At 41.6% G+C, this 23,676-nt stretch overlaps 1 protein-coding gene across 4 annotated transcripts in view; it reads left to right on the top strand.

Annotated features, from left to right (window-relative positions):
* The window catches only part of FARP2 (FERM, ARH/RhoGEF and pleckstrin domain protein 2), a 132,708-nt gene that overhangs the window by 39,944 nt on the left and 69,088 nt on the right, over positions 1-23,676 (top strand). For all 4 annotated transcript variants that reach the window (XM_060242107.1, XM_060242108.1, XM_060242106.1 and 1 more), the window contains exons 4-7: positions 2,414-2,456; positions 12,483-12,561; positions 15,247-15,344; positions 19,772-19,886. In XM_060242107.1, coding sequence (XP_060098090.1) covers positions 2,414-2,456; positions 12,483-12,561; positions 15,247-15,344; positions 19,772-19,886 — 335 coding nt within the window. The remainder of the gene's footprint in view (positions 1-2,413; positions 2,457-12,482; positions 12,562-15,246; positions 15,345-19,771; positions 19,887-23,676) is intronic.

The raw sequence follows: 23,676 nt of genomic DNA, 5'->3' as shown, positions 1-23,676 counted from the left end.
GGTTGCTGAGAAAAACAAAAAAAAATGAACATCTTAAGTAAAAGTGTCTAGATGTGATTTTCAGTGCTCATACTGTACATGTCCAAAAATGTTACCTTCATATATTTCTGGCATCACAGATCAATTGCTGTCTGTGTAAGTTCTTGCCCTAACACCAGTCTGTGCAAAATATAATTTTTGCAGAATGGGGAAACTTGTAAATTTTGCAATCAAGATACATTATTATAGAGATAAATTCTCAACAGTCTGTTTCTTGAAGTATTTAGATCAGGGGTTGACTCATTTGTTATGAGGGCTGGATCTGACATAAAGGAGACCTTGTCAGACCATGTGTGTCATAAAATGTAATGCCAGATAGTGGAGATATAAACTTTATAAAGGACACAAACAAAAAGGGTTTTTTTACTTAAAAACATGCTTAAAATATTAGCACTCTTGCAGTATTTTGTTTAACAGTCTCTGATAACTGACACTTCTTGATCTGAATTATTGCATCAAAATGTCTGTGCTGTAGTAATCTTGAGTACGCTGTTTAGGTGTGTATCTGTAAGCTGCAAACCTACTTTTGATTTATTGACGTTCATTACAGAAATCTCATTCTCAGTGCTCTGAGCCTGGGACCCAGGGGAAAATATGAAATGGCTGGGCATTGTGAACTTTTGTACATAAATTGCTTTGTATACTGGTCAAGAACATGTGAAGGCATCATGACGCAGAGTGAGGGCTATGTTTTTGTCTACAAAACTATAATTTCTCCAGAAAAATAACTGGAACTCCTATGAGAGACATATAATGGTCAGGATCAGCCTACTTATCTGGGAAGCCTAGGTTCAGAATCCCTAGTCTACAAAGGAAATGTGCTATGTGAACTTGGTCAGGACACATACCCTCAGCCTAATCCACCTCACTGGTTTGTTATTCCTCATCTAAACATTGCTTTTCTACTGAGAGAGACTGTATCATGAGGGCAAGAATACAATAAAAAAGGGGAGGCAGACCCAGTTGCATCCAGGAGAGCTACAGCATAATGAGCCCAACAGAACACACACATAGCATAACAAGCCCAACAAAACAGACACACACTGTAGCAATGCACACAAAAGCTCGTACCTTGGATAAAACTGTGGTGGTCTTAAAGGCGTTTTGTATTTCTCCCATACAATTGAGGCAGCCAAACAAAGGGGAGAAATGGGAGGAGCCTCAGCCAATGTAAGGGAAGAAAGGATTGCCTCTGTTGCCTGTGCAATTGAGGCAACCTGGCCAGGAAGCAAACTCTGGCTCATTCCCTCCCTTCCCTTGCATTGGCTTAGGGGAGGAGCCTCAGCCAATGCAGAGAACAGAGGCTTGCCTATCTGTCACTCCTGTGTGATTGAGAGAGTCTGGCAAAGCAAGCTGTGATGCAGCAGAAGCAGAACAGGAGAAGGAAGCAGGAAGCAGCCAGTTGTTCAAGGAATGGATGGGAACCTTGTGCAGATTGGATGCAGCCCATGGGCTGCATATTTGGTGCCCCTGATTTAGATGATATAGAACCTGAATATTTAAAAGCTGGGTTCTTGACTTTAAACCAAAAAAACATGAGTCCTAGTCTTACTGTACTACTGTGCTTTATACCAGATATTTTTGTGAGTGATTCTGGTTGCAGGCCTTCCCAGATTCTGCATAAAAAAAGTCTCTGAAGTTTGAAGTCCCCATTTATATACACATTTATACAGTTGAAAGGAGTCTCGAGGGTCATTCCAATCTTTTGGTGCTGTTGAAATTCCCTAGACCTTAACCATCCTAGACAGATTTCATTCAGTGTCTCCTTTAAAAGCTCCAGGGAGAGAATCCAGAAACTTTGTAGTTCAATGGGGCCTACTGTTCAAGAATCCTTATCATTTCCTAAGATAGTTAGAGCAGAGCTCACTCTGGATCTATTTGTTTATTTATTTACATCATTTATACCCTGTCTTCCTTCCCAGTGGGGACCCAAAGCAGCTTAGATGGTTCTCTTCTCCATGTTTTTCCCCTCACAACAACTCTGTCAGGTAGGCTAGGCTGAAAGTGTGTGTGCCAAGGTCCCCCAAGGAAGCTTCTATGGCAGAGTAGGGATTTGAACCTTGGTCTCCCAGTTTCTGGTCTGATACTTCAACCATTCTACCAAACTGGAATTAGAACCCAGCACTGTTGTTTCTTTCCTCATTTGTTTAACAAAATCTTTCCTCCTCCTTTATGCAGTTTTTTAAATGTGTGTTTACAGTAACTATTTATATTTTGTTGTAGACTTAATGCAAATAAAAATACACGCAGTAAACTTTTGTACTAAAATTGGCAGTGTAGAGTTTTAAAAATAAAGTTGGTTAAAATTTATTTTCATATTTGTTATTCTGTATTCAATGTTTACATGATTATTTGGTCTTTATTTCTCATTCAGATTTGGCTTGAGCCTATGAAACCCACCATTAAACAAATTCGAAGTAAGGATATATATTTTTATTTTACAAATGTATGTATCTCCAAAACAGAGTGATGTTAGGGAATGCAGGTTTTTGGAGGATGGGGTAGGGCTGTATTCTTACTAGGGACTGTTTCCAGAGACTTGTGCACACAGGCTCCTTGTGGACAGGAGTTAGATGCAATATCGCTCATACAGAAAGTGGAAGACAGGACTGAAGCTATTTTAAAAGCTTTATAAATACAATTTCCATGCTTCTTGGATTTTCATATGCTATAAACAGCCATTACCAAGCTGTTTATTCCTGCTGTTCTAGCATAATGTCTTAATTATAAATATTTGTTCCTACCCATTGTTTACTACTGTCTTTAAGTGGTGCTTTTCTACTCTTTGCTTGTCTTATTCCTGTGATTCCCAGCTCTTGATCTCACTAGTTCTTCTAATCCCTTGCCTTATCCTTTTTTAGTAATTCCCACTCAACTGGCAGCTTTGTTAATACTGGCTACTCTCCTGTATTTCTGATCTCTTGGCATTTTCCATCACCATCTGGGCTTGGAGCAACTAGTGACTATGCCCTGATGACTGTATGCAACTACAGTAGTGGCATTTGAGAGAAATTAGTATTTAAAACAATGCTGCTTGTAGAACACATACAGTAATATAAAATACTACTTATTAATTTAAAACATTTTTATGAACCACCTGATCAGGGTCTTCAAGGTGGCTCACATAAAATATTAGAACAATTAAAATAACATAAAATAATTCAATAAAAACACATAAACACCACCAGAACCAGGGAGGAGAACTGATAACTTATTGACGGAGTGACAAATAGAACAAAAAGTCTTCGCTTTCTGGCAGAAGACACCAATAGACTGACTGATCTTCCTGGAGAGGAACATAAGAACATAAGAGAAGCCATGTTGGATCAGGCCAACGGCCCATCAAGTCCAACACTCTGTGTCACACAGTGGCAAAAAATGTTATATACACACCTGTGCTCCATACACTGTGGCTAATAGCCACTGATGGACCTGTGCTCCATATTTTTATCTAAACCCCTCTTGAAGGTGGCTATACTTGTGGCCGCCACCACCTCCTGTGGCAGTGAATTCCACATGTTAATCACCCTTTGGGTGAAGAAGTACTTCCTTTTATCCGTCTTAACCTGTCTGCTCAGCAATTTCATCGAATGCCCACGAGTTCTTGTATTGTGAGAAAGGGAGAAAAGTACTTCTTTCTCTACTTTCTCCATTCCATGCATTATCTTGTAAACCTCTATCATGTCACCCCGCAGTCGACGTTTCTCCAAGCTAAAGAGTCCCAAGCGTTTCAACCTTTCTTCATAGGGAAAGTGCTCCAGCCCTTTAATCATTCTAGTTGCCCTTCTCTGCACCTTCTCTAAAGCTATAATATCCTTTTTGAGGTGCGGCGACCAGAACTGCACACAGTACTCCAAATGAGACCGCACCATCGATTTATACAGGGGCATTATGATACTGGCTGATTTGTTTTCAATTCCCTTCCTAATAATTCCCAGCATGGCATTGGCCTTTTTTATTGCAAACGCACACTGTCTTGACACTTTCAGTGAGTTATCTATCATGACCCCAAGATCTCTCTCTTGATCAGTCTCTGCCAGTTCACACCCCATCAACTTGTATTTGTAGCTAGGATTCTTAGCCCCAATGTGCATTACTTTGCACTTGGCCACATTGAACCGCATCTGCCACGTTGACGCCCACTCACCCAGCCTCAACAGATCCCTTTGGAGTTCCTCACAATCCTCTCTGGTTCTCACCACCCTGAACAATTTAGTGTCATCCGCAAACTTGGCCACTTCACTGCTCACTCCGAACTCTAAATCATTTATGAACAAGTTAAAAAGCATGGGACCCAGTACCGAGCCCTGCGGCACCCCACTGCTTACCGTCCTCCACTGCGAAGACTGCCCATTTATACTCACTCTCTGCTTCCTATTACTCAGCCAGTTTTTGATCCACAAGAGGACCTGTCCTTTTACTCCATGATTCTCAAGCTTTCTAAGGAGCCTTTGATGAGGAACTTTATCAAAAGCTTTCTGGAAGTCAAGGTAAACAACATCTATCGGGTCTCCTTTGTCCACATGTTTGTTCACCCCCTCAAAGAAATGCAACAGGTTAGTGAGGCAAGATCTTCCCTTGCAGAACCCATGCTGAGTCTTCCTCAATAACCCGTGTTCATCAATGTGCCTACTCATTCTGTCCTTGATAATGGTTTCTACCAACTTTCCCGGTATTGAAGTCAGACTGACTGGCCTGTAGTTTCCCGGATCTCCTCTGGAACCTTTTTTAAAGATGGGGGTGACATTTGCTACCTTCCAGTCCTCAGGAATGGAGGCAGATTTCAATGAAAGATTACAGATTTTTGTTAGAAGATCCACAAGTTCAACTTTGAGTTCCTTCAGAACTCTCGGATGTATGCCATCCGGACCCGGTGACTTATTAGTTTTTAATTTGTCTATCAGTTGTAGGACCTCCTCATTTGTCACCTCAATCTGACTCAGGTCTTTCAACACCCCTTCCAAAATTAGTGGTTCTGGGGCGGGCAAAAAGTTCTCGTCTTCTACAGTGAAGACGGAGGCAAAAAATTCATTTAGCTTTTCAGCCATTTCCCTATCCTCCTTCAGTAATCCTTTTACCCCATGGTCATCCAAGGGCCCCACTGCCTCCCTGGCTGGTTTCCTACTTCTAATATATTTGAAGAAAGTTTTATTGTTGGTCTTTATGTTTTTTTCAATATGCTCCTCATAGTCCCTTTTTGCCTGCCTGATCACAGTCTTGCATTTGATTTGCCACAGCCTGTGTTCCCTTTTACTAATCTCACTTGGACTGGTTTTCCACCGCTTAAAGGAGTCCTTCTTACCTTTTACAGCTTCCATTACTTTGTTTGTTAACCACGCAGGCCTTTTCTTATGCCTGTTTGTGCCTTTCCTAACTTGTGGTATGTATTTTATCTGAGCTTCTAGGATTATAGTTTTAAATAGCGTCCAAGCTTTCTCAAGGGTTTTGACCGTATGTACCTTTCCTTTCAGTTTCTTCCTCACATGCCTCCTCATCTCAGTGTATTTACCCCTTTTAAAGTTAAACGTGGTTGTGGTGGTCTTTTTGGACAACTCCCTATTTATCCAAACGGTGAAATCAATAACATTATGGTCACTGCTCCCAAGCGGCGCAATCACTTTTACATCTCTCACCAAGTCTTGGGCATTACTTAGGACCAAATCCAGGATCGCCCCACCCCTGGTAGGTTCTGAGACCATCTGCTCCATAGCACAGTCATTGAGAGCATCAAGAAACTCAATCTCTTTCTCTCGACCAGAACACATATTGACCCAATCAATCTGCGGGTAGTTAAAATCACCTATTACAACACAGTTTTTACGTTTAGCCACTATCTTTAAGCCTTCCATCATATTATAATCGTCCTCTCTCTTTTGATTTGGTGGGCGATAACAAACTCCCATAGTTAAATTTCCTTTTGGGCCCTCTATTTCAACCCAAAGCATTTCTAAAAGTGAATCTAATTCTCTGATCTCAGCCTTACTGGACCGTATATCCTCTCTGACATACAGAGCCACCCCACCTCCAACCCTTCCCTCCCTATCCTTCCGATATAGCTTATATCCAGGAATCACCGTGTCCCACTGATTCTCCTCATTCCACCAAGTTTCTGAAATTCCCACAATGTCTATGTTTTCTCCCAGCACTAAACATTCCAATTCACCAATTTTACTTTGAACACTTCTAGCATTTGCATACAAACATCTATAATTTCCCAGGCGAGCTAGGCCCGCCACCTTCCTCCTGCCGCCTCGAGACACTGGCAGACAGTCCATATTGTTTGTCACCTTCACAGTGGACAACTCCGGTCCGTTACCCGGTAGAAAAATAGCAGCTAACCCTTCATCTCTTTGAGACGAGTCCTCCCGAACCAGAGACATTTCATCTCCTGTCGGCTTTCCCCCAAGATTTAGTTTAAAAACTGCTCTGCCACCTTTTTGATTTTAAGCGCCAGCAGCCTGGTTCCATCCGGGGACAAGTGGAGACCGTCTCTTTTGTACAGCTCCCGCTTGTTCCAGAAAGCATCCCAGTGCCTAACAAACTTAAACCCTTCCTCCTTACACCATCGTCTCATCCACACATTGAGACTTCTAATTTGTGCCTGTCTCTCCTGCCCTGCACGTGGAACAGGTAGCACTTCTGAGAAGGCTACCTTGGAGGTCCTGGCCTTAAGTCTCCCGCCTAGCAGCCTAAATTTTTCCTCCAGGACCTCACGACTGCATTTCCCCACATCGTTGGTGCCAACATGCACCACGACCACAGGCTCCTCCCCAGCACTGTCTATCAGTCTATCTACTACACGCGTAATGTCCGCTACCTTCGCACCAGGCAGGCAAGTCACCATACGGTCAGTACGCGGTTTCGCCACCCGGCTGTCTACTTGCCTAATGATCGAATCACCAACTACCAATACCCCCCCTCTCCCCCTGCTCAGGGATGGTTCCTTGGCGCGAAAGGATTCCCGCTCACCGACCGAAGAAGAGGTCCCTTCTGAGGGCGCATTCCCCTTATCCTCAGCACGGTGCCCTGTTCCCTCTCGACCCTCACGCTCTCTGGCAGCAACGGGGCTGCTACGTTCAGAGCGGGGCTCATCTAATACGCCCCCGAGAGTCTTCCCCAAGTGCCTAACTGACTGTCTCTGCTTCTCCAGGGCAGTCACCTCGGCCTCAAGGGTACGAACTCGTTCCCTGAGGACCAGGAGCTCCTTGCATCGAGCACACACCCAAGACTTCTGTCCTTTGGGCAGATAGTCATACATGTGACACTCCGTGCAAAACACTGGAAAGCCCCCAACCCCCTGCTGGCATTCTATCTTCATTGTATATATATATATATATATTAAAATATACAGTCCTCTTTAAATGCTGTTTAAGTGGCTCCCCTTCTGGCGGGTCAACTTACCTAAACTTACCTTATTGGGAACTTACCTTATTTAAGAACATAAGAGAAGCCATGTTGGATCAGGCCAACGGCCCATCAAGTCCAACACTCTGTGTCACACAGTGGCCAAAAATGTTATATACACACATACACTGTGGCTAATAGCCACTGATGGACCTGTGCTCCATACACTGTGGCTAATAGCCACTGATGGACCTGTGCTCCATATTTTTATCTAAACCCCTCTTGAAGGTGGCTATACTTGTGGCCGCCACCACCTCCTGTGGCAGTGAATTCCACATGTTAATCACCCTTTGGGTGAAGAAGTACTTCCTTTTATCCGTCTTAACCTGTCTGCTCAGCAATTTCATCGAATGCCCACGAGTTCTTGTATTGTGAGAAAGGGAGAAAAGTACTTCTTTCTCTACTTTCTCCATTCCATGCATTATCTTGTAAACCTCTATCATGTCACCCCGCAGTCGACGTTTCTCCAAGCTAAAGAGTCCCAAGCGTTTCAACCTTTCTTCATAGGGAAAGTGCTCCAGCCCTTTAATCATTCTAGTTGCCCTTCTCTGCACCTTCTCTAAAGCTATAATATCCTTTTTGAGGTGCGGCGACCAGAACTGCACACAGTACTCCAAATGAGACCGCACCATCGATTTATACAGGGGCATTATGATACTGGCTGATTTGTTTTCAATTCCCTTCCTAATAATTCCCAGCATGGCATTTGGAGAACAAGGAAGCCAGGGATCTGGGTTCCTGCTCCTTAGAGAGCCCCTAGGCGAAGAGCCACAGGCCAAGAGCCCTTTAGCTCTCGCCCTTTGGCAAGGCGCAGCTTAAAATGCAAAGAGGTGGAGCAGGGCACTCCTCAGCAATCACTCTCAATCAGCAGCAATCACTCTCAATCTCTTTCACCCTTAAGGCAGTCAACCAAACAAAGAGCAGTCAACCAAACAAAGAGCAGTTCCCCAGCTATCACACCTTAGAATTTTAGGCAGCCCCACAAACCTTAGAATGTAGTCCTTCAAAACTCAGAAATTCTCAGCAATTTCTCCAGCTGTCTCAGCTATCAGAGCTGCTCTGCTCTGCTCCTCCCAGACCTCTGTGAGATGTGCTCAGCCTTTGGCAAGGCGCAGCTTAAAATGCAAAGAGGTGGAGCAGGGCACTCCTCAGCAATCACTCTCAATCAGCAGCAATCACTCTCAATCTCTTTCACCCTTAAGGCAGTCAACCAAACAAAGAGCAGTCAACCAAACAAAGAGCAGTTCCCCAGCTATCACACCTTAGAATTTTAGGCAGCCCCACAAACCTTAGAATGTAGTCCTTCAAAACTCAGAAATTCTCAGCAATTTCTCCAGCTGTCTCAGCTATCAGAGCTGCTCTGCTCTGCTCCTCCCAGACCTCTGTGAGATGTGCTCAGCCTTTGGCAAGGCGCAGCTTAAAAAAAGGGAATTCCAAAATATTGTTGCCATGACCAAGAAAGCCATTTCTCAAGTCACCACCCATCTGACCAAATGGTGGGGGCAACCAAAGCAGGCCTCCAAAAATGACCAGTGTGAATGGCCATGTTCATGCAGGAGAAGGTGGTCCTTAAGGTATATTGGTCCCAGGCCATGCAGGGTTTTAAATGCCAATACCAGCTCCTTGAATAGAGCCTCAAAGTGAATTGAATGCCAGTATAGATGAAACAAGACTGGAGTGATATGGTCCCTACAGCCCACTCTAATCAGTACTCTGGCTGCAGCATTCTGTACTAACTGCAGTTTCTGGATGGTCTTCAAAGGCAGCTCCACATAGAGCACATTGCAGTAATATAATCTAGATGTTACCAGGGCATGGGCCACAGTGGTAAGATTTTTGTGCCCGGGAAGGGCCACAGCTGGCTCACCAGCCAAAGCTGGTAAAAGACAGCCCAGGCCACTGTTGCCACCTGTTTATCCAACAGAAGGGCCAGGGCCAGGAACACACTCAAGCAACAAAGCTGCTCTTTTAGGGGGCGTGCAAACCCATCCAAAACAGGGAATAATCTGTTTCCTGTGTAAGACCTTCCCCCCCACCAGTAGCACCAGGATTAGGTTTCAATTTGTTAACTCTCATCCATTCCAAAACTACTTCCAGAGCCTTCCTGGGATTGCCTGTTAGCATGTGATAGAGCTGAGTGTCTTCTGCATATTGGTGGCAACTCAGCCCAGATCTTCAGATGACTTCAAGAGGTGTTTAGATAAAAATATGGAGCACAGGTCCATCAGTGGCTATTAGCCACAGTGTGTGTGTATATATAAAATTTTTTGCCACTGTGTGACACAGAGTGTTGGACTGGATGGGCCGTTGGCCTGATCCAACATGGCTTCTCTTATGTTCTTATGACTTCTCCCAGCAGCTTTACATTGATATTGAAAAGCCTAGGGAACATGATAGAACCTTGGAGAACCCTTAGGCCAGAGGCCAAAGGGCAAAGCTGCAGTCCCCCCCCCCCCCCCCCAGGACCACATTCTGAAATCTATCCTCCAGGTAGGAACAGAACCTCTGCAGAATAGTGCCTCCCAATTGCAGTCCTGGAAGGCAATTCAGAAGGATACTGTGATCAGTGTTATGAAAAGCCACCGAGAGGTCCAGAATTAATAGGTTTGCCCTTCTAGTATGTAACCAGAACTTCTTTCATTACCAGACTACCTCTGCAGAAGCAGAGTTGCCTTTTCCTACACTGTTGAACCTTAGCCAGACCTTGAATATCTGAAGTGACAGAAACGGCTTCCCTCTCAGTCTTCCTGCTGTTTCCTCAGCATAGTGTGCAGCAGGTTGGGCGGGAGAATGAGGCTGTCAGGATATCTGGGGGAGGACCAGATGGCTGCAGAGAAAGGGGAGTAAAACCACCATCATTCTACTGTTTCTGTCTTGCTCTTTTCTTATGTTGGCACTTTGGTGGTTTTACTCTCTTCTGTTCAGCTAGCTTGCTGTTCACCTGGCAGTTGCCCAGAAGCTTGTAGGCTGTATGTCAGAAGAGTTGCTTTCTTATGTTCTTTGAATTTCTTTTTAAGATTGCTGTTAGAAAATCTGTTATTCTTAACATTAAAAGCATGCACAGACTTGGGCTGATTTCTGGGTCTTGCCAGAAACATGAGAAACAGAAAAATCTCTGCGGGATGTTTTGTCTGCTCTGTCAGATTTCTGTGGTCAGATAATATCCACTCCAGATGGAGACAATCCATATCAGATCGACAGGTTTTGGAGATAGTTAATGCTGTTTATGCTTCAGAATGTCTTTTGCAAGATCATGTTAGTAAAGAGCATTCTTAAGAGATTTGAGGTGCAGTTCTTAGTATTCCAATTTCACTTTTCCTAAGAAGTTCAAAGAGATTTCAAAACATAAAAAATCCACATACAGTTTAAAAAAGGATTCATTACTAAAAAGCAGTGTAAAACCAGTCAATTATATGCAAATTATATTGGAATTATATGCAAATTAATTATATGTGAAAAGGAGAAACTAATCTAGCCAAATGGTTCACATGACTACAAGAAGAGATTAATCATTTTCTGCTTGTAAGACTGCCTGAATTTGAAGAATTTCCATAGGGATATAACATTTAAGAAATGTTAGGAGGACTAAAAATTTAGAGGTAATCTAAAATACAACCCTGCAGGTTTTTATCATATTAGGATTAATGATTAGGTTGTGTGGCATTGTTCTGTTTCAGTTGATTAGTATTTGCCCTTTAAAGTTGCTCTTTGTTATTCAGGGGAATTGCTTTATTTTTGTACAGATAATATATTAATGAAAGGCCCATATATTTTAAAAAAAATCTAGATTAGATTGGTAGAACACTATGACTTTTAGCAAGATCATTCCAATGCTTGTATTCATTAGTTGCACAGTAAGCAATTGTGATCACTTCCCAGCATCTCTTAATCTAATGTGTTGTGGTGGCTTTTGAGCCAATATCTTTATAACACTCTACTTTGATATCCTATAAAAAGAGTTCTTTTGTTCAGAATTCCTTTTTTCTGCATTCCTTTGGAAAGCTTGAGAAATCTGGTTTTGTACAGAGCTCATAATCCTTTTTAAATTTAGAAATGTCTGTTCATTATATGTGTGTATGTGTTTTTTTAAATTATTCTTTCAGTATAAAAAAAAATTGCATATCTCCACACGTACATATTCAGCATCCTGTTCTTTCACAGTCCCCAATTGCAGAACTTTGCTTTATCTTGTTGAGGCTGAGGGTGGTGACTAATTTGATCTTAAGAACTAGGCTAGATACCTCCATCTTGGGATACCTCTAGGCCTACATAGGGATGAAAGGAAAGGTCCTTTGTGCAAGCACCAGTCGTTTCCAACTCTGGGGTGACATTGCTTTCATGTTTTCACAGCAGACTTTTTATGGGGTGGTTTGCCATTTCCTCCCCCAGTCATCTACACTTTCCCCCAGCAAGCTGGGTACTCATTTTACCAACCTCGGAAGGATGGAAGGCTGAGTCAACCTCGAGCCAGCTACCTGAAAACCCAGCTTCCACCAGGGATCGAACTCAGGTCGTGAGCAGAGCTTAGGACTGCAGTACATAGGGATGATTGCTCCATATATAAAGAATGCAAACATGATTGTTGCTGCTGGAATGAGCCACATTTTATCATCTTATTCACATGACCAATAATGCAGTGGAAAAGCTCTGGCACTCATTATTCTAGAATTTTTGTGACTTCTGATGTTTAATGTGCATTGATGCACTTAAGGGTCTGACCCTTCCCAAAAGAAGAAGCCAGTCAGTTTGCTATTGGGTAGGAACTGAAGTTCTTTGAAATGCTGCATTTGGGTTGTTCCATTCACTTGATGATGAGAAGCTTTGAAACACTTTGTGTAGAGGTTTGCCAAGTTGTGAATGCTTTCTGGAGGATTCTTATGGAGGGCTGTGGGTCTGTCCAGTGACAACATAAGACACTTGACACAGCCTTGCTTGAGAATTATCAGTTGCAAATATAATGCTTTGCCTATCATACTGTTAATTGTTTAAAATGTAATATGGATGTGATTACAAATGTAATGGAACTTGCTTTTCTATAGGACCAAAGAATGCAATGATTCGTCTAGCTGTAAAATTCTTTCCTCCTGATCCTGGTCAATTACAAGAAGAATATACCAGGTAAAGTAGTTCTCACTATTACATTCTTTATGTACAGTTTGACTAAGAGATGAGTAATGTTATTAATGAAATAACTTCCATGTAAAGTGGCCTGGGAGTTTTACAGTACAATCCTGAAAACACTTCACTGACAGTATCTCTGAGTAAACTTCAGCAGGATTCTGAATAGACCTGCTTAGGACTGTACTGTTATATGATTGTCCTTAAACTGATCTTTATTTCAGTTTTATCTATTCCAAACTGAAAACCATGCTGAGTAGAGAAACAATTCTGTATCAAGGAAATTGTCAGAAATTATAGTTTAGAAAATTCTTGTAAGGACCTACTTGTTGAAGTTTTACGTGATGATTACAAATACTAGCCTGTTTCCTCGGGTACTGTTCTGTATATTACTTCAGTATATTATTAATTTAGTAGTAATTATTTGAGTTTTGTTGTTGCAGAGCCTATGTGGCTGTGTGTCTGCTTGACAGTGTACATTTCCATGCATGCTTTGCTTTGAAAATGTTTAGGAAACAGTTTCTCCTTCAGTTTTCATTCTGTATTATACAGAAGTAACCATCTTGAAGACATACATGCTTTAAGTCTCTCATAGCTGCTGCTCTGCCCAATGGTGTTTGTGTATCCATCATTGTCGTCTTCTGTTCATTTGTCCTTATCTTTCTGTTTGAATCTCAGTGTATGCCAGTCATTTTGTCTGGCTGTGCTTATTAATTTTCTCTTGATATTGGAATCTGACTTTCTCTTTGCATGTCTCCTTTTGTAGATGATTGCTATTGATGGGTGTGGGATCTATAGACAGTGTTGGATTGGCAAAGGTTTACATAGTTTACATCAAGTGCCAGAAATTTCTCTTCTATGATTTCAGTTATGGCAAAGAATAAGGCATGTGCTTCTTAGGAATGTCTCATCCTGTACTGGCCAACTTATGAATTAAAATTGCACCTATAGAGGCAAGGCAGGTGGCAATCATTAGTTGCATCTTGTATTTGGAATCTGAGAGTTGCCTGGCACTCACTTTGCTATCCTTTAGGCACCTTTTAAACCAGGTTTTTAATTGAAGTATTTCATCTTTGTTTTGCTGTTTTTATTGCCTGCTTCTAGCCTGGGGACTCTTTCATGGAAATAATTATAGGCTGCTTATTAATGTATAGCTTCTTTTGATATTGATGTTGTTATGGTGGGGTTTTTTACTGTGAGCCCTGTAAGACTCTGGAGGGTCAGGCTATATATCTTCTTCTTTCTTCATCTTCATCATCATCATGCTATTAGTTCATTTTATTATTTAAAATATTTATACCAGGCCTCTTCATATAAGTGTATATGAAGCAGCTGACAACCATACATAAGATTAGTGCACAAGTGAATTACAATTGTAGATTAAAATAACTGAAAGCATCTGATTGAAAAAATTGGGAAAATATCTTAGTACCCTAGAAAATAACTTACATAAATAATGAACTTTAAAAATAGGATAAAATTGGGATGGCTGATAAAATTCCACAAGAGGCCAGGGCTTGAATGATAGGGGAAAGCAAAAACATACTTGACTGATGCCTAAAAATGGTAAATTCAGTGCTAGGCAAGTTTTAGTGAAGCAGTGTTCTGAAGCCTATTGTAATAGAGAAGGCTCTACCTTTGCTGCTCACTTTCATGGTCCTATTATTGCTGCTGGAAGAGGTGCAGCATATATTAGAAATCCCCAGAAAGAGAGCACATGCCTAGGGTCCATGTTTCCAGAGGGAAGGCTTTATAACAGTTTCAGTTCCCAGATTGGCTCCCACAAATGGGTTGCCCCCAAAAGATTTTCCCCTTCAGCTGTCATGGCAGGTCTATGAGAAAAGGGTGGTTTAGTGGGTTTAGAAAGCAATGTTATTGTCTATATTATATGTGTGTGTGTGTGTGGATTTTAGATATAGGGAGGGAGAGCAGCCCCGCTATGTAGTCAGGGGCAGGCAGAAAGATAATGTGATGACTAGGCTGCTAGTAGATGCAAGTTAAAGGGACTATAAGTCACCACCAGTCTTCATTAACTGTAAGTCCACTTTCAGCAACTGAGAGTGCAGGTTATTCTCAGTAAAGCTTTTTATGGTTTGTGTCTAGGATGTACAAAAGTGTTGGAGCTGTCTGCAGGTTTAAGATCAAGATTCTGAGCTGTGTACTCCTACTTTCACATTGGGGTGCTCCACCTCTCTTTCCTGAAGCATGGAGGGGCTCACAGAGGACAGATTTTTCACCCAAAGCCCAGCTGATATGGGTGCCTTGCTTGCATTGAATCATATTAGCATCATATTATGCAATGTGGGCTTGATCACTTTCAATGTAAAGCCTATCAGTAATAGTAGTTTTGCAGTTTATAAGATTTAGTGTGGCTGACGTTTGCATGTGAATGAAAGGAGCTATGGCTGATGGTGCCTTTTGTCTTTATTAGGAACTGCCTATGAAATGGTTTGGCAGTAGGAAACAGCAGCTGAGGGAAAGGGGGACTACATCCATATCAGCAGAAGTCATGTGGTAGCACAGGATGTGTAGGTACTGGCTGCCTAAGTCGTGTATGGGCTGTGGCTTGCCAGCTATTACTGGTCTTAATTAGTATGTAGCTGTTAGGAGGCATTCAGAGTAAATGATTTGCCACAGCTTAAATGGGAAAAAATAATACTTCTGGTTTTTTCCTTCTCTTTTTAGGTATCTGTTTGCACTGCAGATTAAGAGAGACCTGGTAGAGGAACACCTTGCATGCAACGACAACACAGCAGCACTCCTCATTTCTCACCTTCTACAGTGTTAGTTTCTAACATCTCTTATGGGAGGGCATTGTCTCCACTTTCATACTTTATAAACATCAAGAAATAAACACTGAAATTAAATTGGTATACTCCACTGAAGCTCAGGGGCTGCCAGAATGTTAGCTTGTTTGGCATCCTTGCCTTTCTTTCAGTATATGTAGAAACATGGTTCAAATATGACTTAATAATAGAAAAACTCTACTTAGGTAAACCCCTGTCGACCTCAGTTCCCCATCTGTAATACGTGGATAATACTGGCCATCCTCATAGAACTATTAAGGATTACTGTGATGTCTTTGGTTCAGGTGTGTAGCCATTTTGGTCTGAAGCAGTAGCACAAAGCTTGAGTCCAGTGGCACCTTTAAAACCAAAAAAGTTTAATTCTGGATATAAGCCTTTTTTCGCATGCACACGAAAACTTATACCCAGAATTAAACTTTGTTGGTCTTAAAGGTGCCACTGGACTCAAACTTTGTGAAGTCTTTGAAGAGCTTTAACCACGGAAAATGCTATATAAATAGTAAATACTGTTAGTGCTATGTTTTTATCTTCTGACAGGCAAATGGAAACATTGTCTATAGGTGTTTTACTTTTTCATTTGGGGGAGACTAACGAGTTAGAGCAATGTTAGAATTTCTCCATTCTGTCTCCCCACTTCCTTCTGCCCGGTCATCAGCAGCAATGACTGTGTTCAGCTCCCAGGCACTAGATCAGAAGTCTGTTACAGTCTGGCAAGATGAGACATGCCCCCTTTATTCTATTAGTTATTCTGTTCTTAATTCGAAAGCAGCATTTGTAGGTTCTCTGGCAAACTTTCAGGATATTTTGATAGGCAACTGAGATCCTTGATGAGATGCACAAATGAACCAGAAGCTGCAGCATTAGGAATCCTTCTCCACAGATCTAAGCATACTTGCTTAGTAAGACTTAGAAGTCTTCTTTCAATGGTGCTTGTTTCCAAGTAACTTTGTTTAGAGTTATAGCTTTGTGACGAGCCTTTTTTCATGTTGTGATGATAAAATGGAGGAAGGGAGATCTGTGTACATTACTGTGAAGGATGAAGGGAGGAATAAAGATGTACCAGATAGATAGAGGTCCTCCCTCTCAAAAGAGGCCAGTTGGGCAAGAACGTTAAGCAAGCCATAGAGAGAGAGGAGAACAGAATCAACATGTAACTTTGTGCCCCTCTTTTGCTCAAGTCTGCAGTTGGTAGTGAAAGTAGCAGCTGCACAAGACTAATGAAGGGGCGGGGTTGGGCAGGCATCATGCTAATCTGGTTTCTCCATTCACTTCACCCCATTGCTCCACTCTGTATTTTATTTAATTTATTTATTTTACAAAATTTGTTTTCCTTCTTTCTGCCCTCATAAGGACCACTAAGGCAGCTAACAAAAACATACATAATAAAATGACATTTTAAAATGGTTAAAATGCACACCAAAGAATACATCATTAAAACCAGACTTAAAATATATGCAAAAAACAGCAGTTAAAACTTTGGGCAGGAATGAGGGATCACTGAGGAACACCAAATGAAAGTCTTCACCTGCTGGCAGCAGATGGCAATAGAAGGTAACAGACAAATCTCCCTGGGGAGAGAGTTCCAGATTTTGGTGCCACAACCAAGAAAGCTCTCTTCTGGGTTGCCATCCACTTATTCTTGGAAGGTATGGGCTCCCGAAGCTGGGCTGCTGAAGATGACCATCGTGTCAGATACATTCATAAGAGAGTAGGCAGTATTTAGGTATGTAGGTCCCTAACCGTATATGGCTTTAAAGGTCAAAACCAGTACCTTGCATTGTGCCCAGAAACAAATTGGGAGCCAGTGCAGATGGGAAAAGACTGGAGTGATACAGTCCCTAAAACCCATCCCAGTCAATATCCTGGTGACAGCAATCTGCACCAGTTGAAGTTTCCGAACACTTCTTAAAAGGAATCCTGTGTAGACCTCACTGCAGTAATCTGACTGAGATGTAAGCTACTGACACTGTTTTAAGAAAAAGATGCAGTATTACATCTTTACATGTACTCTTTCTTCAGCTTCACAGCCAATCATGAGCAGCAGCTACGTGAGGAAAGAGGGTGCTATGCAAGAGCCAGTGGCTGCTTCAAGAGAGGAAAATGATATATTATGGTAGGCAGGGCTTTTTATGCAGAAAAGGCCCAGCAGGAATCATTTACATATTAGGCCACACCCCCTGACATCACCATTGTTTCACACAGGGCTCTTTTTAGAAAAAGCCCAATAGAAACTCATTTGCATATTAGGCCACACACCCCTAACACCAAGCCAGCTGGAACTGCGTTCCTGTGTGTTCCTGCTCAAAAAAAGCCCTGATGGTAGGAGACAAAATGTGTCTGAGTGAGATGACAGCTAGAAAGTATGTTGGTCTACAAGTCTCATTTAGCCTAATGAAGAGCTTCATGTGGCTCTCCAGCCTCAGTTTGGTCCTTCCTAGGTTCAGAAAACAAAGATGCCTGCGACTTTCCCACAGATAATTCTTCATATGCCCTAGAAAAGTCTATCTTTAATGGATAATATAATGGGAAAATATGCCTTTTACATTGGATAATATAATGGGAAAATATGCCTTTTACATTGGCAATTTATCTCCACATCAGATTCAGTTAGTTCAAGTATTAGCATTAAACATTTCACTTGAAATACTTTAGTTAATCTGTTGCATTATCTCAGTAGCATCTCTTGTCTGATTTAAATCAGCACAGAGCCTACCTGGGCCACAGATCCCTGGTATGATAATAGTTCATTTAGACTGGTGAGGCAAATGGGTTTAAATGAGATGTTGGACATGTGGAATGCAGTTTGAATTAAGTGTTTTTGGGCTTTAAATTGGGCTTAAATGCTGGCAGTCTGTTTAGTGGAATCTGCTATAGTAAAGCTGTTTGAAGATCTTCAAAGTTACCTGCAGATTGTGCTGGAAGACAGGCATGTATCTGGAGATGCAAACAAATCAGAGTCATACTGGAATGCTTTACACCAGGGGTGTCAAATGTGCGACCCAGAGACCAGATAAGGCCCCCAGAGTGTTCCTATCAGGCCCACAAGCAAGTCTGCTTTCTTCTCCTTCTCTCTTACTTCCTTCTGTGTTACAGCTTGCTCTGCCAGGCTTGCTCAATCACACAGGAGCTACAGAGCAAAGCCTCTATTTTCTCCATTGACTGAAGGGGGGGGGGGACAGCTTGCTTTGCCAGGCTCTCTCAATCACACAGTAGAGCTACTGAGCCAAGCCTCTTTTCCTTTTACTGGCTGAGGCTCTGCCCCCTCATCCCCTGGGGAGGAAGGGAAAGAGCCAGAGCTTCCTTTGCCCAGTTCCCTCAATCAGGATACGAAATCTTTAATTATGTTTGTCTAAGTCCTTTATGAAGTTTATATCTCCGCTACCTGGCATTACATTTTATGACACACATGGCCTGGCCCGACAAGGTCTCATTTTCATCAGATAAGGCCCTCATAATAAATGAGTTTGACACCCCTGCTTTATACTTTCAACATAAAGCTAAAAAAATCTCTTTGGAAGGAAGTTCCATTTTCTTGGAAGTCTGACAGTTCTGTAAGACTGCAGCTTAATTCTGCTGCTTAATATCTTAAAAGCCAATAGGGCTTGTAAATGAGATACTTGAAGGAAGTAATTTTGGTAATGAAGTAGGTATTTTGTTTTTGTTTTAAAGTACAACTTTAAATATGTTTAAGGAAAGCGGCATGGTGTAGCTTGATCTCATGAGATCTAGGAAGCTAAGTAGGATCAGTACTTGGAACAGAGACCACCAATGAAGACTCTGCAGAGGAAAGTCCTTTGCTTGGGTTACCATAAGTCAGCTGCAACTTGATGGCACTTTACACATGCACACTAGGCTTCCCAATCCCCAGGTCCCAGCGGGGGGTCCCCCAGTTTTACAGGCTTCCCCCCTCCCCCAGCCAGCTGGCTGGCGGGGGAAGCCCCACCCCCACAGCCATTATGCACCTCCATGAACAATTCCCATAAGGAATAATGGGGAATTGATCCGCGGGTATCGGGGGCTCTGGGGGGGGCTGTTTTTTGAGGTAGATGTGCCAAATTTTCAGTATAGCATCTAGTGCCTCTTCCCAAAATACCCCCCAAGTTTCAAAAGTATTGGACCAGGGGGTCCAATTCTACGAGCCCCAAAAGAAGGTGCCCCTATCCTTCATTATTTTCTATGGAAGGCAGGCATTTTAAAAGGTGTGCTGTCCCTTTAAATGTGATGGCCAGAACTCCCTTAGAGTTCAATTCTGCTTGTCACACCCGTGCTCTTGGCTCCGCCCCAATGTCTCCTGGCTCCACCCCCAAAGTCTCCTGGCCCCACCCCCAAAGTCCCCAGATATTTCTTGAATTGGACTTTGCAACCCTAATGCACACAGCTTTATATTTTTCCTTCTATCACAGCGGAGATTGGAGATTTTGATGAAACGGGGGACCGAGAACACCTTAAAAACAATCTGTATTTTCCAAATCAGGAAAGACTACAAGGAAAAATACTTGAATTTCACAGGAAGCACATGTAAGTATGAACTGATATTGAACAATGCTACCTTGTTAAATTAGAGAGAATCCTAGTCAGGGGTCTATTCCGTGGAACTTACTCTAAAGAAATTGTTTTTAGGATGATGGTGTTGGCCATGCTTAAATACTAGGAGTAGGATTGAGTTTGGCAGGTAGGTCATTTCAGAGAGGAGAATTCTAAGGGAATATATTAAAGTAAGGCTAATTTATATCAGTATTAGATATTCTTTCAGGTTATTTGATTATGTCCTGTGATCATGATTATTGGTTTTCTTCCTTGCTGTTAATCTATTTTTGTTTTAAATTATTTGTAATTTGTGTTGTATTTACTGTCTTGTTTTATCTTGAGCTTAAGACCACTGGTCAAAGAAGCTAATTAATAAATAAAAGGAGAGAGTATATTAAAGTAAGGCTATTTTTACAATGTTCCCCCCACCCTAGAATTGTATATATTCAGTAGTGTTATATGTCACAAACATCACACTTTATTTTCTTATTTTTTAACTTGAAAATTAATATCTGTGAATTTCCATAATTATTGCACTAAATTTAAGTGATTTTTAAAATGCTATCTCAGCAAAAAGTGAGATCGGCCATACAGATGTGGTGTGTTTTGGATGTGTTTTGTGTTACAAAAGACAAATGGCTGTGGGCAAAATAAAAACAGGCCAGAGAGACTGGGTGTTCACTGATGAGTCTGAAATTGTTAATTTAAAAAAAATCTTGTGTGCAGAGCTCAATGAAAATGTCAAGTCCCTATATGGTGACAGTGAAGAAGACAAATTCCATCTGAGAGTTTAGTAGGAATGGGTTTGAAAATACAGCAATCAATGTTGTAATTACCGTACTTATATAAATCTGGTGCCACCTTACTTGGAATATTGTGTTACAGTGCTGATTACCCCATTGCCAAATTTTGGAAAGAGATTATGGGGATGGAGTCCCTTTCCCATGAGGAAAAACTAAAGCATGTGGGGATTTTTAGTTTAGAAGAAAAATAACAGGGGTGAGAGGTGTGATAGAAGTTCATAAAATCATGAGTGATAGGGAGAATGATTTTTTCCTACCTCTAATGAAATTGAGATTGGGTACAGATAAGAATACTACTTCACACATGCATTATTAACTCATGGAACTTTCTTGTACTGGTTTAAATGATTTTAAATAAGGTTTGGTCAAATTTTTGGAGAGTAGAGATTATTTCTAAATGGAACTTCCAGGGTCGGAGGCAGTATGCCACTGAATACCAGTTGCTGGGGGGACAGACTGGGTTGGATCCACTTATCCATTAGGGAGAGTTGCTTATGGTTGCAGATCTTCATCCTGCTTTCCACACCTACCAGCAGTTCCTCTTGAACCCAGAACAGCTGATTCCTGGAGTTGAAGGATCTGCATGGAATTAATAGTCTCATGGGTTGGTGGCTTTGGTGAAGAGGGGAAACGGAATTAAACTGCCCTTCCTGCCTCTTCTGTCAGCAGAGTTGTGCTGACAAGACAAAGTAATTTCGTTCCCTTTCTGCTCCTTCCTTCTGATCAGAAGGAATGGCTGGGGGAAGGGGAATTAGAGAAGATCTGCAGTGCTTGTTTTGAATAGCTTGCTGGAATCAGCCCACAGTATGGAAAGGCTCTAGTTTTCATGCACTGCTTCCTTAAAACATCTAACTAGATACTGTTTGAAAGAGGATGCTGAACTAAATCATTGGTGTGATTCAGGGGAATCCATTTGACGTTTTTAGGGTGTGGTCAGATGAGCAGTTCGTCATGGCAGTATCTCAGCTTTAAATAAGCTGTGTGAGTTTGGGGCGGTTTATGTGAATCAGACAGTGCCCCCTAAGCCAGCATCATAGTGCTGTGGGTCCATGGTTGGTTGTCCACATTGCTAACACGCTGCAGCCACAGACCTGTGGCTGGGTTGCCCCCCCCCCCCCAGTTTCCCGCTGTTCATGCGCAGAAGCAGACAAGCATGCACACACTCCTGGTTGTTTCTGTGGGGGCACTGAAGCCCACAGAAGTTGGAGTGAGGTTTGAGGGGGAGGACATGCTGAAATGGTAGAGTAGAATGGTCACACTTCTCATGCATTTCCGTGGCACACCCTGGGCCATCAGACGGCCAGAAATCCACCATAGAAGTGCATTGCTGGGGAAGTAATCAGAATTTGCTGGTTGCTGTTTAATCCATGTGGGAGTTGTTTTAGCGCAAGTAGTGCATGGGAGCCAGATGTGATCATGCCCATTTAATCTGGAGGGGAGGGGTGACTATGTTGGGCCAAATTGCTTATATGATTGCACCTTTATAGAGGCAGGAGGTTGTGGTGCTGGGCTTTCTTTACATTATCATCCATGCTATGTAATAAGTTTCCTAGTAAGAGCCATTGAGCCCCTTACTGCTGATTTATTTCATCATTGGATAAAAACCTGGCATTCAAAAAGCCCTCTCTTCAGGCCTTCTGTCTTTAAACATCTGTGTTGATTTCAAAGAGAGAACTTCCACAAATTCTGAAGCTGTATAAGGGGGAAAGCATCATTGTTCCTATGTGAAAATGAACATTTTAGGGAAAAATAAAATATTTGCAATTTTTAGATCTAAACTTAAAGAACAATGAACTGGGTTGGACCCAACCAGCTTTTTCGCTGCTAAACAAGGAAGGAGCACCACCAAAAAAAGCTATGCTGGAAATCATGGGACTTTCATGCACAAAAGCCATGGGCTGAGAAACATGAAACTCTGGTTAGGATTGCATTTAAGTCTGCAAGACACCCTATATTCTATTTTAAGATTAGAAGCAACAAACTACAACTTCATCATTACACCTCGAAACACTTTTTTCCTTTCTTTATTGCAGTCAGCATTGAGCTAGATGAAGAGAACTGGGGTTCTCAAAAGCTTTCTTTCTTACTCTTTGATGATAGTTTGATCCTAATAAAAATTATGACACAACTGTTGTTTTTTAAATATGTCCTGTGTTAGAAAGAGGGAAAGAGAGCTGCAGACATCTCAAAGGTTACTGTGCAACATGAAATAATAAAAAAATTTGTAACACATGTCTGGCAGAGGTGATTGAAGGGAGGGATGAGGGATGAGTCCATCAATATTGTACTACTTTGTAACTGCTTTCAAGTCTGGGAGAGAGAAATTCTAGGTCTTCTTGCACAACAAATAATCACAATAAGTTCTTAGCTATCTAGATTTCTTGAGATGATCATTGTATGCATCATAGCAATTGTAAATTAGCTACATGAAGCACATCATGCTGGTTAAATAATAAATACTTTAAACACTGTCCTTCAGAATACTACCACCTCTAGATTTTTTCTAACTGGATTAGTTTCAGAAAGATCAGTCACTTCCAGTTTTGAACTTTTATCTCCGTGGAACTCCTTTGTGAGCTGATATGTAAGTTATCAAACACAGATCAGTTTATTTTGTATGCTGCAGAAGATGGAATAATCTAAAACAGGCAAGAGCCTTTTGTATTGTACATTTCTACAAAGTGCAGTAATAACAATTATCTAATATTATAGATTGTTCCTTAGTAGGAGAGATTTCAGAGTAGCAAAAACATTCTAAAGTATTTCAAAAGAGCTTTTGTTCTTATTTCCAGTTTTTAGTATAGAAGACTGAGGGGGAAATGGGGCAGTGCTCTCATTCTCTCCCCCACCCCGCTGTTCACTTTCTAGATCTTAATATCATGTATTTTGTGAGACTTTATTGTGGAGTTCTTTTCTGGCTGTTTTATTTGAAGATTTCATTATGATGAGTGGGCATTTGAATTTTTTTTGTCTACAGC

This window comes from Heteronotia binoei, chromosome 6 (genome assembly GCF_032191835.1).
Source record: "Heteronotia binoei isolate CCM8104 ecotype False Entrance Well chromosome 6, APGP_CSIRO_Hbin_v1, whole genome shotgun sequence".
In the NCBI taxonomy this organism is placed as follows: Eukaryota; Metazoa; Chordata; class Lepidosauria; order Squamata; family Gekkonidae; genus Heteronotia; species Heteronotia binoei.
This window is presented reverse-complemented; position numbering and strand designations above follow the sequence as displayed.